The sequence below is a fragment of the Aotus nancymaae genome, unplaced genomic scaffold (genome assembly GCF_030222135.1).
Source record: "Aotus nancymaae isolate 86718 unplaced genomic scaffold, 86718_ANA_hifiasm-v0.15.2.pri h1tg000049l, whole genome shotgun sequence".
NCBI lineage: Eukaryota > Metazoa > Chordata > Mammalia > Primates > Aotidae > Aotus > Aotus nancymaae.
In genome coordinates, this window is record NW_026988463.1 from 21283337 (window position 1) to 21300639 (window position 17303).

Here is a 17303-nt window from a genome sequence, read left to right on the forward strand (position 1 = left end):
CTTAACTAGCAAAGTTTCGTTTATCTTCAAATCCCATTCTAAGTCTGTATCCCATGGCTTTAAATATCATCTACTGGCGATGACTCCAAAATGTTGATCTTATCTTCTGACTCCCTTACCCAGCTGCCTACTTGACATCTTGTAAGCATGCTATTTAACAAATCTGAACCTGAACTGCTGACTCTCCCAAAACTGCTTCTCCTCAGATAAATATACAACCCCAGCAATCACCCAGTTGCCCAGGAAAACAGTTGGGAGTTATTCTTGATGCTCTCCTCAGTGTCCTCTGCCCCAGTGTCTTGCCCCAAATCAATCCATTAGCAAGTCCTGTCAAGAGTCTACCTTCAGACATATCTCAAATCCATCCACTTCTCCACCTCCCTCCATCATCCCTTTTACCCAGTCCATCACAAAAGCCTCCTAACTGGTCTCTGCCTCCATTCTACTCACTATTCAGTGCCCAGAATGACCACTTCACATTTTCATAAGATCCCACCTACCAGGACTCTGTTGAAAGCCTACAACAGTCCCCGACTCTCTTAGAATAAGATATAAACCCCTTACCTTGGTCTACAAGGCACTACAGCTACATAAGGCAGACTCAGCCTCTGCCTACCTGGCCCCTACCCCTCTTTCTAGCTCCTCCAACCTACTCTCCTCCTGGCTCTCTAGGTGCAAACAAGATTTGTCAGACTTTTAAGTGTACCCTCAGCTCTTTCCAACTACAGAGCCTTCTGCATTTTATTCCTCCTGCCTGGTCACACCCATCATTCCTTCCCATGTACCTTATCTATTCCTCTTTAGCACTTACACAGTAATTTTTTTTTTTTTTTGACACAGGGTCTCACTCTGTTGCCCAGGCCAGAAAGCAGTGGTGCAATCTCAGCTCACTACAGCCTGGACCTCTTGGGCTCAGGTGGTCTTCCCACTTCAGCCTCCAAAGTAGCTGGAACCACAGGTGTGTGCCACCAGGCCCCGCTAATTTTTCTATTTTTTTTTTTTTTTTGTAAAGGCAGGGTTTCGCCCATTGCCCAGGCTAGTCGAACTCCTGGGCTCAAGCGATCTGCCTGCCTCGGCCTCCCAAAGTGCTAGGATTACAGGTACACACCACCATGTCTGGCCTACTGTAATTTTTAATTTCATATTTACCAGTGTTTACTGAATAATATCTGCCTCCTCTGTGGCAATAAAAGTTGCATGAAGGAAGGGACCACAGGCCTTTTGCAATTTTTCTTAACATTATCATATACTTTGTTTACCACTATATAACAAATGACTTGTACAATATGTGGCATGAAGTTAGAAACTCAAATTTGTAGACGCTTAATTGCTGACAACAAATAAAAGGATGAATAAATGAATCTTTCTACTTACACTTTTGTACACAACGATCTCACCCCTCTCTGAGCTCCCAGTGAACTTTCCTCATCAGTACAACTTAAAACAGCTTCCCTATAAGCAGCTAAGTTCTCTGAGGGCTGAGAGCAAGAACCTAGTCCTATAACCTTTGTACTTAACCCTCTATTCCCAGCCCCTCACCTAAACTAACCCCTGTACACACAATAACTATGCAGCAAATGTGATTTAAGTCTGCAAATAAGGAGTTCTATCACTATTCCGTGTATTTTTATTCCTCAATTAGTCCTCTTGGAAAATTTCTTGTAATTCTTACACTTCCCTTTTACCAAACTTGGTAAGATGTGGCAAACAGCTCAAAGCTTAATGGAGAGAGATCCACACGTGTTGACATATGTGTTGAAACAGTCTGAAAGGACTGCGTTTTAAGAAAGACTTCCAAAAACACCTAAGCCTGAGGAGCAATGGCACAAATGTGAAGCTAGCTGCAGATGACCTTATTTTCACTCCAATTCAGCACTACAGTCTCAGAGGAAAAAAATGTTACACGTTTCAGCATGTCCTCTCTGCTGGTGTGTGTGTTATGTTGAGACCTGTCGTCTCAGTGCTTGTACTGATAAGGCCACCCCAGGCCCAGGACCCAGTGTATGCACCAGCAGCGCAGGGGTACACAGAGTTGACAGTCAGTGGAAATCAGAACTCTGGTTCTGCCCTCTCAATCTCTAGCCAGCAGGTGAGCTCAGTTCCCTTATCCTGAAAGGCTAGGGGGTACTCACACCACATCTGAGTCTCCTTCCAAGTCTAAAACTTCATGATTCCATAATCTTTCTCCCTGAGATTTGGAGCTTTGCTAAACTCAAGTGACAGCGTTTGACGGACCAGAGAATTGACCAGGAAGGGATGTACTATTTTATATTCTGTCACAAAGCTAAATGTGACCTACACAATTTCATTTTTTTCCCCAAGGGACACCCTGAAGTCAGTGTGCTTTGTGGAAAACACTGAAATATCAGTATACTAAAGAACTTGACACAACCCAAAGAAAAACTGTGTACCATGGTTTTGCAGCATAGCGCCAGAGCCCCCAGCATGAGTGCATGGAAAACAGGCTGGGAAACTCAGCAAGTGTGGGCCTCTGATTGTCAGGTTATTCACCATTAGTCTCTTACACATGTTTATTCCTTTTGTAACTTGAGAATTCTCACTAATAAAAAAGCACCACATGGCATCAAAGTTCAAGAAAAAAAATATGGGAGAGAGAATTCTATTCATCAATTACTATTTTTTCCACTGCAAATCTGGAAGGAGTCCCCACAATCCTTTTATCAATAGATCACTCTGTTCTAGCTGTTCTTCGCCAGCACAATTTAAAAATTGCTGCCATAAAATTTATCTTTCTTGCTTGAAAGATGACCATCCATCTTTTTACTTATTGCAAAAGGGCTCTGAGTACTAAAACTCAGAAAGCATTTGTAAGAATCTGGGGCACCCATGCTCCTATGAAAGCAATAAGCTGATTTCCCTTTAAAATAGCATATTATATACTCAAAGTGATTTATTTACTCCCACTATTTTACCAAGAAAGTGATACAAGGGTCCTGCCAACGGAGTCTAAGTTTTACCCTAGCGCTGCTGCAAACACATGCACACATACTCATAGACAGTGGAAGACAAAGGCAGGGGTAAGTCAGGTAACCATTTTAAAGGCTGGGGAAGCAAAGGAAACTTGTACTGAGTCTCCAAACGTTCCTCCAATAGTTTCTCAGCCTGAGCACTATTGACACTTTGGGCTGAAAAATCCTTTATTAAGGGGGGCTGTCCTGCACACTGTGTGACATTTAGCAGCATCCTTGGAATCTACCCACCAAATGCCAGTAGCACCCTGATCCCAGTTGTGACAACCAAGTATGGCTCCAGACATTGACAAACGTCTCAGAGGCTGGGAGCAGGGTGGGGTGAGGACAGGCAAAAGTGCCCGTGCTGAAAACCAGTGCTCTAAGAGTAGGAAAAAGAAAATCTGTGTAAAAAGATAAAGGACAAAGGTAGTGGCTAGAAACGTTTTTTTAAAGCATATCAAGGTTGAGCTAGTCAACTCATTTCATCCTGGGAAATGAAAACCCAACTTTAACAACCATCTAGCCCATCCAAAACCAAAAACTGTCTATTGGCAAGCTCCTAAAACTCAAATCAAATGTGGTTAGAAAGGAAGAAAGAATTCTAATTGAAAAACTTACAAAGAAAATCGTTAGTAACTTAAAGTTTTAAGATAACAAAAGCACATTCAAAGACCTAGTAAGTGCTTTTCTAACCTCAAGACAAACCATCTCAACTCCTCTGCCAACTTCAACCAACTGGTGGTGGCTGCCAGGAGCCCAGCACTGAGCTGGATTCTAAGGCTGAATGTGAGCGATCTGAAAGTGAAGAATATCCAAGTGAAACAACAATGTCTGCTCCAAGCAAGCGAAGCACAGTGAGCAGTGAGGTATGCCTCACGTCCAACTTCTGGTGTTTAACTTTCTTTCTTTTAATTTTTCTTTCTTTTTTTTTTTGGCAGAGTCTTGCACTGTTGCCCAGGATAGAATGCAGTGGCGTGATCTTGACTCACTGCAACCTCCACCTCCTGGGTTCAGGCGATTCTCGTGCCTCAGCCTCTGGAGTAGCTGGGATTACAGGTGTGTGCCACCACACTCAGCTAATTTTTTCAGTAGAGAGGGGGTTTCACCATGTTGTCCAGGCTGGTCTCAAATTCTTGGCCTCAAGTGATCCACCCACCTTGGCCTCCCAAAGTGCTGGGATTACAGGCATGAGCCACTGTGTCCTGCCTTAGTGTTGAACTTTCTTTATACTCAAAATAATACCTGTCAAATTTGGCTACAATGAAACGTTTCTTAAAAAGTAATCAATCCTCCACAGTTACCTAACAGGGAGAAGAAAAAGGGGAAAAAATCAAATTATATCACTTCCTTGCTGAAAAATCAACTCTGGATTCTCAACTTGCAGAGGATGAATCCAAACCAGCATAGCTCACAAAATGCTTCACAGTGTATTTCCAACATGCTTCTCCTAGGCTTCCTGCACCCCCACAGCTCTCTATGGCGCAGCCAACCACTAAATGTCTATTCCCCAAAACCACACACCCTTTCATGCCACTCCACCTCTTCCTTGCCCCGCAAATTTTTATTCATCTTTCAGAACACTGCTCAGGAGCCACCTTTTCTGAGATGCTTTCCTCGTTCCTTGGTGCCTGCTATTTACAGGAGAGTCCTTGGGCCAAAAGCACCAGCATCGCCGGGGAGCTTGTTAGAAATGCAGAATCTCGGGTACCACTCCAGCTCTACTGAATCTCAATTTGCTTTGTAGCAAAATCCCCAGGTGAATTATGTGCACACTGAAGAGTGAGAAGCGCTGTCTCAGGGAACTTCCCAGATCCCACTAGACTCAGCTCTCTTCATAGCTGCCCGGGAGGTAAACCCCTTCTTTACTTATCTCCTCTATGAAGACAGGAAAACCCATATACCCACCCTCCAGCCTCTATAACAGGCAACAGACATGGTTATAGTCAATGAGATGTCAGCAGAAGCCTGCTGAGGGAGCTTCTGGAAGAATTTTTATTTCCCTAATGACTTCCTGCCTTCCTGGGTAGAATGCCGGGTGCTGTGGCTGCCATCGCTGGACAACCATGAGGTGATAAACATAAGAACAAAAAGCCAATGATAGCTAAAAAGGCAACAGGATGGAAATACAGAAATCTGTATCCTTGTTGGGCCCATCAAACCAAAGAACCATCCACCTCCAGAATCACTGTGTGTGCAAATTGCCAATTGCAATGTTTTTACTTCTTAAGGCACCATTCGGGATTTTTCTTTCTTGTGCTGAAGCCATTCCTAACTGATTAAGTAAGCCTTCAATAAATGGGAAGTGAATGAATGAATGCAGAGTGAAACCTACTAAAGGTTAAGGAGATTACATTTTTTAAAAAGCCGGGCCGGGCGCGGTGGCTCAAGCCTGTAATCCCAGCACTTTGGGAGGCCGAGGCGGGTGGATCACGAGGTCAAGAGATCGAGACCATCCTGGTCAACATGGTGAAACCCCGTCTCTACTAATACAAAAAATTAGCTGGGCACGGTGGCGCGTGCCTGTAATCCCAGCTACTCAGGAGGCTGAGGCAGGAGAATTGCCTGAACCCAGGAGGCGGAGATTGCGGTGAGCCGAGATCGCGCCATTGCGCTCCAGCCTGGGTATCAAGAGCGAAACTCCGTCTCAAAAAAAAAAAAAAAAAAAAAAAAAAAAAAAAGCCAGGCCTCTAAGAATCTGTTCATGTCTGCCAAAGCAAGCCTATAAATCAGCCTCTGTACTTCTAGAATTATTGACCCATTTCTGCTCACAGCTTAATGGATAAAAAAGTGAACATAAACTCATAAAAAGCAATGGAAATGTTCACATACAAAGATGCTGATAGAAACTGATTTTCACATTTTGGAAAAGAGGAGAAAACCAAACTTAAATACTAGGTTCTGACCTTGAAAAGTTTACAAAGAAGGGCAGGACAGGGTGGTGGGATGGGGGCACCCACACTAGCCAGTTCTCCTGATCATTCTCCTCTACTTAGTAATTTCAGCTGGGCACAGTGGCTCCTGCCTGTAATCCCAGCACTTTGGGAGGCTGAGGCAGGTGGATCACCTGAAGTCAGGAGTTCAAGAACAGCTGGACCAACATGGTGAAACCCCATCTCTACTAAAATATAAAAATTAGCTGGGCGTGGTGGCAGGCATCTGTAGTCCCAGCTACTCAGGAGGCTGAGACAGGAGAATAGCTTGAACCTGGGAAGCAGAGGTTGCAGTGAGCTGAGATCAGGTCACTGCCCTCCAGCCCGGGCAACAGAGCAAAACTTCATCTCAAAAAAAAAATTTTTGAGATCTCTGAAATAGATCTCATTTTTTCCCAGTCCCTATCTCAGTCAAATATTTCCATTCAAATTGCCAAGATCAAACAGCAACAATTTTTTTCCAAGAAAAACAGCACTGAGTAGCATAAAGTAAAAAGTATTAAACGGGGAGAGATGCACACTGGCCATGTAGTTTGTCAGCAAGAAAGCAGGACCTGAACCAAGTGCAGATCCTTAGCTAGGTCACCTTTTTATATTTTAACAAAATCATCTCCTTTTACTTAAATAAATGTATGTTATAAAGAAGCTTTATAGCACTAATGGGAAGCCAGTACCTTTTGCCATGAATTGAAGACAAATGGAAACCCAATAAAAACATAACCTTATTCAATTCTAGCTACTGTGTGTGCCTGCCAAGGCCTCTAGACTTGAAGCCTGTTCTCTCTTTGTTTAAAAAACAAAAGGGGTGGAGGGTGAACAAGAGATGTTAAAAACAGGCTAACATCAAGCTGAGATTTTCTCCCGGGCGTAAGGATAGGAAAAAGAAAAGGAATTAACTTTCTCCCTGTGTGATTTCATGCTGTTTAATACCATATCCATGTCCCACCTAAAAGTATCCCTTACACAATCTCACATCATTTTCCCCTTCTGCTTAGAGTAAGGGTCCAAGTTCTTAGTGCATCCTAAATGGTCCCATACCATCTGGCCCCAGCCCACCACTCGGATCTCAAATCTCACCCTCTCACTACACTTGCAGTCCCACCAGCAGACAGCAAATGAGGGCTTGGCCAAGGGCCATAAATATCCCCCAGGAAGTATGGGTCACCCCTGTAATCCCAGCACTTTGGGAGGCCAAGGCGGGGAGGGTGGCTTGAGGCCAGGAGTTCAAGACCAGCCTGGGCAACACAGCAAAACCCCCATCTCTACAAAAGTTTTTTAAAAATAAACAGCCAGGTGTGGTGGTGTGTCTGTAGTCCCAGCTATTAAATACTCAGGAGGCTGAGGCGGGAGGATCGCTTGAGCCCAGGAGTTTGAGGCTGCAGTGAGCTATGATCACACCACTGCACTCCAGAGTCGGCAACAGAGCAAGATCCTGTCTCTAAAAATAAAATAAAAACAAAAAGTAGCCTGTCCACACACATCAATCACAACAGCAGGTTTTTCTTTCTTCAAATCACTATCTGATACTATCCCATTAACTTTTGAAGTGTTTAATAACAAAAATTATAACAGCATAACAGCAAATACACATGATATTGAAGTATTTACTTATCAGGTTAAACCCTATAAAAGTGCCAATCTGTAAATCAAAAACGGTGAAATATGGGTAATTCCACAGTATTCGACCTAATATATCAACTTGTTTGCAGCTCACAACCACCTTATGAAACAGGTCCCAGGTGAAGAAACTGTAACCATAGAGAGGCAGCTTAACTTGCCCGAGGTCACACTGCTAGTAAGTGGCAGAACCAGGATTTGAACCCAGGCTCAACACTCCCACCCCACAAAAATTCAAGTTCCATGAAGGCAGATAGTCTTGTTCATTGCAACATCACTCCCATTGCCTATTATCACAGGGTACGACCGCGTATTTAGTAAATACATGTTGAATGAATGAATGAATCTATCTCCTTACAATCACTGGTAGATTGCTCTGACCTCTCCTAGCAACCAATGCAGAAGGCTGCCTAGCCAAGACAAACCGAGGGAAGGAAGACCTGGGCGGGCTGGTGCCCCAGGGACTTGGGGTGCAGGCCCCGCCTCGGGGCGCGGCGGTTCGCCGGCTCACCTTGAAGTCGCGGCTGTGCTGCGGGGTGTACTCCAGGGTCCAGAGGGCCCGCACCAGGTGCGCCAGTTGCTCGGTGACCTCGCCCTGGCCCTGCGCGCCGCGGCCCGCAGGCTGCTCGGGGTCAGGCGAGGGCTCGGGCCGCCCCGCCCGGTACTGGCCCAGCGCCAGGTACTCGGCGAAGAGCTCGGTGTTGCTGAGGCACTGCAGCGTGGCGTTCATGAAGCACGTGTTGCCGTGGTTGCGGAGCCCCGCCACGCCGGGCACCGGCTCGGCGGCGCAGGCGGGCGGCGCAGGAGAGGCGGGCGGCGGCGGGCACGGCGGCGGCGTGGGCGCGGCGGCCGGCCCGGGCGGGAAGCAGCTGCGGAGGCCGCCGCGGTCCGGGGCGGCGCCCTCGGAGCTAAGGTGCGAGAGTGTGGACAGCGTCTTGAGGACGCGGCTCATGAAGCTGCCCACCGAGCGCGCCGAGGAAGGCGAGGAGGGCGCGGCGGGCGCGGTCGGCCCGGGCGCCCCGGGGCCCCCGGCGCTGCCGCCGCCAGCGCGGCCGCTCCGGAACAGCCGCTTGCTGAAGGAGCGCTTCTCCTTCCCGCCTGCCGCCGCCGGCGGCCCGGGCCCGGGCGCCGTTACCTTGGACATGGCGGCAGCCGCAGACACTCATCACTGCGCCCGCCCGCCCGGCCCGCGGCCCCGCCACGGCCGCCGCCGCATCCCGCCGCGCCGCGCCGCGCCTCACCGGGCCCGGGGGATCTAAGCCCTACACACCTCAGAGCGCCGCCGAGCCAGCCAGCGAGCGGCGGCCGGCGGGGCGAGCGGGCGCGCGCGCGGTCCGCCCAGCTGGGCCGCTCACGTGACGCGCCTCTTGGCGCCGCCCGCCCCGCGCTGAAGCAGCCTCAGCCGCCATGTTCACTGTGGGAAGGTAGCTGCCTTTCCAGCCGGACGCAAAGTCTGAAGGCTGCGGACGCGGTTCTGCTGCGTGAAGCCCGGGGGAGGCCATGTCTAGTGTGGGCGCGGTCCAGGCTTGGAGGAAAAGGCTGGGCTCGCGCTGGGTGGTGGATCCCAGGGGTGGGTCTCTGTCTTTGCTGATCAGATGGCAGAGGCGGGAACATGCAGGAATCAGAATGCTGTCAGTTACCAGACCGTGCAAGAGCTGGTGGACATAGCCCTGACAGGTTCTGGGCAACTCAGCCCCGCCAGGCTCCCAGGAGACGTTGCAGATACTTACCGTCTGTGTGCCAACGGAGCGCAGTCACAGAACCTGGTACGTCTTAGCGGACTTTTCTTCCAGGCTGCACCTTGGAGTCCTAGCGAAACGATGTTATCATAACTACCTTCTTTTCCATTCCAGCCTTTAAAACCCCGTTAGGCTCTCCCGCAATTCATCCATTCATTCACTCACTCACTCATTCATTCACTCAACAGTTGCTGGGGATATTACAAAGAATTAAATCTATTACATTAGAATTAAATGTCATATCCCCAGCGGATTAAACTAACACGGTTTCTACCTGTCCTCTTGCAGCTTACATTCCTAGTGGAGTTAACAATAGCTGCTGTGTTCCACACATTATGCCAAGCATGCAATATTTTCTTTAATCTTTAATTAACCGTCTTTGAGATTGGTTCAGTTCGTATCTGATTCAAACCCAAGTTTTATTCACAACCCCTATACCTGACCTCTAAACTAAGGGTCACGAATCCACAAATATCACAGGTCACAAACCACAAACGAGTGTAGAATCCTGGTGTTTGAATCATCATATTGACTTTCAAGTGACTTGGCTCTCAGTGTTGAGGGGAATATATACGGAATGATGGGGACTATAGAAAAATTCAAATTAACATCTTTCTAAAGAGATAGCTGCCACTCAGCTCCAGCCAGTTGTTCCCATGTGAGAACAGGAGGTCAGTGTTACCAGATCATCTGATGTTTTAAGGTAAGACAGAAATCCTATTTTTAAATGTTGGTTCCATTATAAAAAAAAAAAAAAAAAAAAAAAAAAAGTAGTGCAGGGAGCAAAAAAATAGTACATTTTTGGGCTGCCTTTAGTCCAAAACCCACTAGTATATGACCTCATCTCTGTAGGCTCCCCTCTGCTAAGAGCTAGTCTGAGTCCTGAGGCAGAAGGAAGAAATAAGGGAAGGGAGAGCCCTTTCCCCTTTTTAAAACATGAAGGCCACCTTACACCACGTTTCAAAGTAAATGGTTTTTACCTCTGACCTCACTCCCCATTGTAAGGCTCTATGATAACATCCCCAGGGTGCAGAGCACCAACTCTAATCACCTCCCCTCTTCTCTTAGTCAAAATATCTATTCCTCACGGCACCTTGAGCAGCTAACTTTTTTTATTTTTAGCAGAGACAGGGTTTCACCGCGTTACCTAGGCTGGTTGCAAACTCAGGCTCAAGTCGTTCACCCACCTCAGTCTCCCAAAGTGCTAGGATTATAGGTGTAAGCCACTATGCCCAGCCTAAATTATTTTATATAGTGAAATAGATGAGTCTTTTTCATAAAAATTTACAATCCTTTTGACATGCTGAGACAAACAGCCTCCTCCCACTCCAAGATCATAAGCATATTCGTGTGTGTGTGTGTGTGTGTGTGTGTATGTGTGTGTGTGTTTGAGATGGAGTCTCACTCCCGTTGCACAGGCTGGAGTACAATGGCGCAATCTCGGCTCACTGCCAACTCCACCTCCCAAGTTCAAGCAATTCTCTTTCCTCAGCCTCCCAAGTAGCTGGGATTACAGGTATATGCCACTACGCCTGGCTAATTTTTGTATTTTTAGTAGAGATGGGGTTTCGCCATGTTGGCCAGGCTGGTCTCAAACTCCTGACCTCAGGTGATCCACCAGCCTAGGCTTCCCAAAGTGCTGGGATTACAGGCATGAGCCACTGCGCCTGGCCCATCCGTATTTTAATTTAGTGCAGTTATGGGCTTTTTCTTATTAATGTGCTCGCCATCTGGAATTTACTTTTGTGTGAGAAATGAGGTAGGGATCCTGCCTTTTCCCCACCCTACACAGCTAGCCAATTGTCTTAGCACCATTTCTAATGTAATTTTTCCCACTACTTTAAAATACTGCTTTTATCACCTATTCAATGCCCCATACATTTAAGATTTTTAAAAATTCTGTTCTATCCCATTGATATGTCTCTATATTCCAGGATATCATAGGTTTAGAATATGCTGAAATGTTTGATGGAGTATTATCTCCTAGTATTTTATTATCTGTCTGCTTATTCTCTCAAATAAATTTAATCCTTTAGGGGGGTAAATTTATATAGATTAAGTTAGGGGAAATTGGCATCACCACAATATTTATCTTCTTATCTGAGAATAAAATATGTCTTCAAAAAATTATACAAGGGCTTTTTATGCCCCTCAGTGTACTATAGTTTCCTCCCATAGGTCTTGAGTAATACTATTAAGTTTATTCCTATTGGTTGCTATTACGAATGGGATATTTTATGCCATTATATTTTCTGTTGTTTGTCTATAGGAAAAAAAGTATTTTTGTAGCCAGTCACCTTGATATACTTTAGTTTTTTTCTCATAATTTTTAGTTGATTCTGTTGGGGTTTTCAGGAATTTATATCAACACATGAGATGAAAACCTTGCCATTTTGTTTATAATATTTGTGCCTCATCTTTTTTTTCTCTTGTCTAATTGCCCTTCCAGAATTCTGTCTGTAATAGTAAGGAGAGTAGGAAAGCCTGCATTGTTTTCTGCCATTAATAGCATTTCGTCCAGTGCTTTACCATTAAGCATGCTTGCCTTTGGTTTGAGATATATATTATTTATTGCATTAAAGTGATATCCATTTATTCCTACTTCAGGAAGGGTTATGATCAGGAATTGGTCTTGAATTTTATCAGATGCCTTCTGGGCATCAACAGAGATGAGCCTTTGCATTTTCTCCTTTGACCTATATACCCATCATAAGTTCTTAGTTGCAAACAACATAAATGACTTTTACTAACTTAAGCAGAAAAGGAGATCATTAGAAGGATAACAACAGCTCACATAACTTCAGAAAAGCTTCAGAATCAGACTTAGGAAACCAAGGAAGACCATACATAGCCAAGACTCTGCTCCAGAAAATGCTGCATAAGATGTTACTGTTGGCGCCATCAGTGAAGCTGGCACCACTGTCAGACAGTGGCAGCCACATCACTTGCCTCTTAGTTCTGCTGTAGCCACTATGAATAACCTTGAATAACTTCCAAATATCTCTGAACTTTTGCTCTCCTACCTGATAGAGTTTGGATATTTGTCCCCTCCAAATCTTAGATTGAAATGTGATCCCTGGCCGGGTGCAGTGGTAGACACCTGTAATCCCAACACTTTGGAGGTCAAAGGTGGGAAGCTTGCTTAAGCCCAGGAATTCAAGACAATTTGTACCCATCTGTACAAAAAATAATAAAATACCTAGGCATGATGGTGCACAACTGTAGTCCCAGCTACTTGGGAGGCTGAGGTGGGAGAATCACCTGAGACCAGGTAGTTAAAGCTGCAGTGAGCTGTGAACATGCCACCGCACTCCAGCCTGGGTGACAGAGCAAGACCCTGTCTCAAAAAGAAGAGAATAGAAGAGATGAGAAGGGAAGGGAAGAAGGGATGGGACGCAGAGAGCAGCGGAGGGGAGGGAAGGGGAGGACAGGGAGGGTAGGGCAGGGCTGGGTATGGTAGGGTAGGGCAGGGTAGGGTAGGGTAGGGCAAGACAGGTCAAGGCAAGAAATGTGATCCCTGATGTTGAAGGTGGAGCCTAGTAGGAGGTGTTTGGGTCACAGGAGCAAATCCCTCATGAAGGGCTTGGTGCAGTCCTGGAAGTAATGAGTGAGTTCTCACTCTATTGGTTCACAGGAAATCCAATTGTCGAAAAGAGCCTGGCACCTCCTCCCTTCCTTCTTGTTCCCTCTCTTGCCATGTGACACAGCTGAGTCCCTTTCACCTTCTGCCATAAGTGGAAGCACCAGACTGGCACTGTGCTTCTTGTACAGCCTGCAGAATGATGAATCAAAAGAAACTCTTTTCTTTGTAAATTACTCAGTCTTGGGTACTCCTTTATAACAATGCAAAATGGACCAATATAATACCTTCAGCATTCTAAGCTCAAAATAGAAGCATCCATTTGGTTGGGCTAGGTCCTAGGTCTGGATACTAGCAGCTGGAAAGTAGGGAAGGAACCATCATCTTCCTCCAGCTTCCATATTGGGAAACAAAGCTGCCTCCCGTCTATCTTGAGGTTCCCCCTAAGCAAGAGATTGCTCAGTGCAGGATAGTCAAAATGGACAGATGTCCACTACATCTCCTTCATGTGGTATGTCATATTGATAACATTAAATTATTGCTTTATCTATTTACTAACTTTTTGTTTTGAGACAGGGTCTTGCTATATTGCCCAGGCTGGAGTGCAGTGGCACAATCATGGCTCATGGTAACCTTGGACTCCTCCTGGGCTCAAGTGATCCTGCTATCTCAGCCTCTTGAGTAGCTGGGACTATAGGTGCATACCACCTGCCCCACTAATTGTTTTTATTTTTCTGTAGAGATGGGATCTTGCTATGTTGGCCAGGCTGTTCTCAGACTCCTAGCCTCAAGTGATCCTCCTACCTCAGCCTCTCAAAGAGCTGGGATTACAAGTGTGAGCTACTGTGCCCGGCCTTACTTACACTTCATACAGAATTTCATATCTATGTAAGAAAACTAGCTTGTGGGGGGTGTGTGTGTGTGTGTGTGTGTGTGTGTGTATGCATGCATACATGCTATCCTTATCAGATTTCAGTTTTACTAGCAAAAAAAAAACCCAACAACTGTGAAGTGTCCCCATTTTCTTTAGGCTCGAGAACAATTTAAATGATGTGTTTTCAATAGTTACAAGAATTCACTCAATGTACTCTCTGGATCTGGTTGCAGGGAGTAGGGAGGTCAATTCCATCTAAAAAAAAAGTGCATTTAAGTTTTTAAAAAGGCACGAAGAAGTTCAAAAAACAATCTTTAGAAAGCACAGAGCTTTGAAAGGATGACAGCAGAATGGCTGAGGAAACACTCATTCCTTTGAGGGAGAGGTCACATCTGGGCACCTTGAGTTATAAGTGGTGCATTTGTTTGGTACAATGAGCACACAGTTAGGCACTTAGCTTCTAGGTCTACAATCAAGTGGGCCAGAAGAGAGGGACTCTGGTGACCCTTACTCATATGACAAAGGGCAGAGGGCAGATTCCTCCTGGGAATCCTAGGATCATCTCAGAATAAGTCAGAAACAATGGAACAGAGACCCTGGTCTTGCCCAATAAGTCTTCCAAACACCTGAGAGAGTTCCAGACATCTAAGTTACACCAGAATACAATGGAAAGAAGAAATAAAACCTTTAAAAATGTTTTTGCCAAAATAAGAGAATTATGAGATTCATTCCACTGTAAATATTTGACAAATATTAGAGTGCTTACTATGTGATACGTGCCTGTTCAAGATTCTGGGGACAGGCTGGATGCAGTGGCTCAGGACTGTAATCCCAGCACTTTGGGAGGTGGAGGCAGGAGGATCCACTTAAGGCCAGGAGTTCCAGGTTGCAGTGAGATGTAATTGTGAGGCTACACTCCAGCCTGGGCAACAGAGCAAGATCCTGTCTCAAAATATATATATATATTCTGGGAGTGTCACAGTGAAAATACAAAGTATTTTCCACGCTAGGAGAAGACAACAGGAAATGAGCAAATACACAAATACTGTGCTTATTATAATTTCAGCTACTGATAATTGCTTGGAAGAAAAACGAAACCAAGAAAAGAGACAGGAAGTGGTGGGCAGAGAGTATGTTATGTAGAATGCTGAAGACAGCCTCTCTGAGGAGGGATATTTGAGCAGGGAACTGAATGAGGTGTGGCAACTATCACCTATGGAAATCTGAGGACCATCCAGACAGAGGCCAGAGGAAATGCAAAACACCTAAGTTGGAAATGAGTCTGGCCTGTTCCAGGAAGAACAAGCAGATCAGAGTGGCTGCCATGAACTGAGCAAAGCAGGAAATGGCCACAGATGAGGCAGAGGAGACGGGCAAAGGATCAGAAAATGTAGGACCTCGTTCCAGGAGTTCGAGACCACCCTGGGCAACAAGGTAAGACCCCATTTCTAATTTTTTTTTTTTTGAGACAGGGTCTCTCTCTTTCACCCAGCCTGGAGTGCAGTGACACAATCATGGCTCACTGTAGCCTCGACCTCCCAGGAGGCTCAAGCAATCCTCCCACCTTAGCTTCCTGAGTGCATGTCACCACACTCTGCTAATTTTTGTATTCTTTTATAAAGACAGGATTTTGCCATGGTGGCAGACTGGTCTGGAATTTCTGATCTCAAGAGATCCTTCCGGCCGGGCGCGGTGGCTCAAGCCTGTAATCCCAGCACTTTGGGAGGCCGAGGCGGGTGGATCACGAGGTCAAGAGATCGAGACCATCCTGGTCACCATGGTGAAACCCCGTCTCTACTAATACAAAAAAAAAAAAAAATTAGCTGGGCACGGTGGCGCGTGCCTGTAATCCCAGCTACTCAGGAGGCTGAGGCAGGAGAATTGCCTGAACACAGGAGGCGGAGATTGCGGTGAGCCGAGATCGCGCCATTGCGCTCCAGCCTGGGTATCAAGAGCGAAACTCCGTCTCAAAAAAAAAAAAAAAAAAAAAGAGATCCTTCCATCTTGGCCTCCCAGTGCTGGAATTACAGCATGAACCACCCCACCTGGTGAAAAAAAAAAGAAGAAGAAGAAATTTGAAAAAATTAGTCAGATGTGGTGACTAATTTAGAAAATATATACCTATAGTCCCAACTATGTGGGAGGCTAAGGCAGGAAGACTTCTTAAGCTCAGGAATCTGAGGCTTCAGTGAGCTATGATCGCACTGCACTCCAGCCTGCAGACAGAGCAAGACTCTATCATAAATAAATAAATAAATAGGCAGGGTACAGTGGCTCACGCTTATAACCCCAGCACTTTGGGAGGCCAAGGCAGGCGGATCACAAGGTCAGGAGTTCGAGACCAGCCTGGCCAATATGGTGAAACCCATCTCTACTGAAAATACAAAATTAGCTGGATGCAGTAGTGTATACCTGTAGTCTCAGCTACTCAGGAGGCTGAGGCAAGAGAAGCACTTGAACCTAGGAGGCAAGATCATGCCATTGCACTCCAACTTGGACAACAGAGCAAGATTCCATCTCAAAAAAAAAAAAAAAAAAAGGACCATGAGGACTTGGTAAGAGGGCTGAAGATTATTTGGACAGAAACAAAAATTTAGAAGATGCTGTCAGTAGTCATGTATATAATGCAATAGATAATGTGTAATTGAATGTTTCATAACTTTGAAAATGAAATTTGAAGATAGAGAAGGGATTTTTAGAAAAAATGGTATCAGTTAAACATATCAATTTTCCTCTTCTCCACACCAATATTTTACTAAAATCAGAGCAAAAGAGTAAGAAAGATGTAGGTCCACAACAGAGAGCTCAGAAGAAGACAACACAGTCAATGGGAGATTGTGTAAGTCAAGGTTCCACTGGAAAAGCAGAATCCACCTTTTATATTTCGAGTGGGAAAGGTCTGAATACGCAGAATTTCAGGCTTACTCCACCATTGGAAGGCTGGGGAAATGAAGGCCAGGTAAGTCACTCCCACCAGTCTTAGACATAGCACTGATGTGAGTGAATCTCACCACCTCCCATGGAAACTCTGTGTGTCTTTTTTTTTTTTTTTTTTTTTTTTTTTTTTTGAGACGGAGTTTCGCTCTTGATACCCAGGCTGGAGCGCAATGGCGCGATCTCGGCTCACCGCAATCTCCGCCTCCTGGGTTCAGGCAATTCTCCTGCCTCAGCCTCCTGAGTAGCTGGGATTACAGGCACGCGCCACCGTGCCCAGCTAATTTTTTGTATTAGTAGAGACGGGGTTTCACCATGTTGACCAGGATGGTCTCGATCTCTTGACCTTGTGATCCACCCGCCTCGGCCTCCCAAAGTGCTGGGATTACAGGCGTGAGCCACCGCGCCCGGCCAACTCTGTGTGTCTTTTAAGGGTTGGGCTGGAACTGGAGTAGGACTAGTGAGGCAGTCTTCTCAGGTTCAAGTTTTAAGGGGGCATCAAATAATATTGTAATGCTATATATATACCTATATATATTTTGAGACAGAGTCTCACTCTGTCACCCAGGCTCGAGTGCAGTAACATGATCTTGGCTCACTGCAACCTCTGCCTCTAGGATTCAAGTGATTCTCCTACCTCAGCCTCCCGAGTAGCTG

The 17303-nt window shown here is 45.7% G+C and overlaps 2 protein-coding genes across 2 annotated transcripts in view; one reads left to right on the forward strand and one right to left on the reverse strand.

Annotated features, from left to right (window-relative positions):
- USP31 (ubiquitin specific peptidase 31) overlaps positions 1 to 8850 on the reverse strand; it is an 81892-nt gene extending 73042 nt beyond the window's left edge. Inside the window, exon 1 of the mRNA XM_012464472.3 lies at positions 8031 to 8850. Within this exon, the coding sequence (XP_012319895.3) occupies positions 8031 to 8663 (633 nt within the window). The 5' untranslated portion in view covers positions 8664 to 8850. The remainder of the gene's footprint in view (positions 1 to 8030) is intronic.
- A 194-nt stretch (positions 8851 to 9044) lies between these two features.
- The window catches only part of SCNN1G (sodium channel epithelial 1 subunit gamma), a 62182-nt gene continuing 53923 nt past the window's right edge, over positions 9045 to 17303 (forward strand). The window contains exons 1-2 of the mRNA XM_064362570.1: positions 9045 to 9285; positions 14779 to 15146. The gene's annotated coding sequence lies outside the window, so the exon portion shown is untranslated. The remainder of the gene's footprint in view (positions 9286 to 14778; positions 15147 to 17303) is intronic.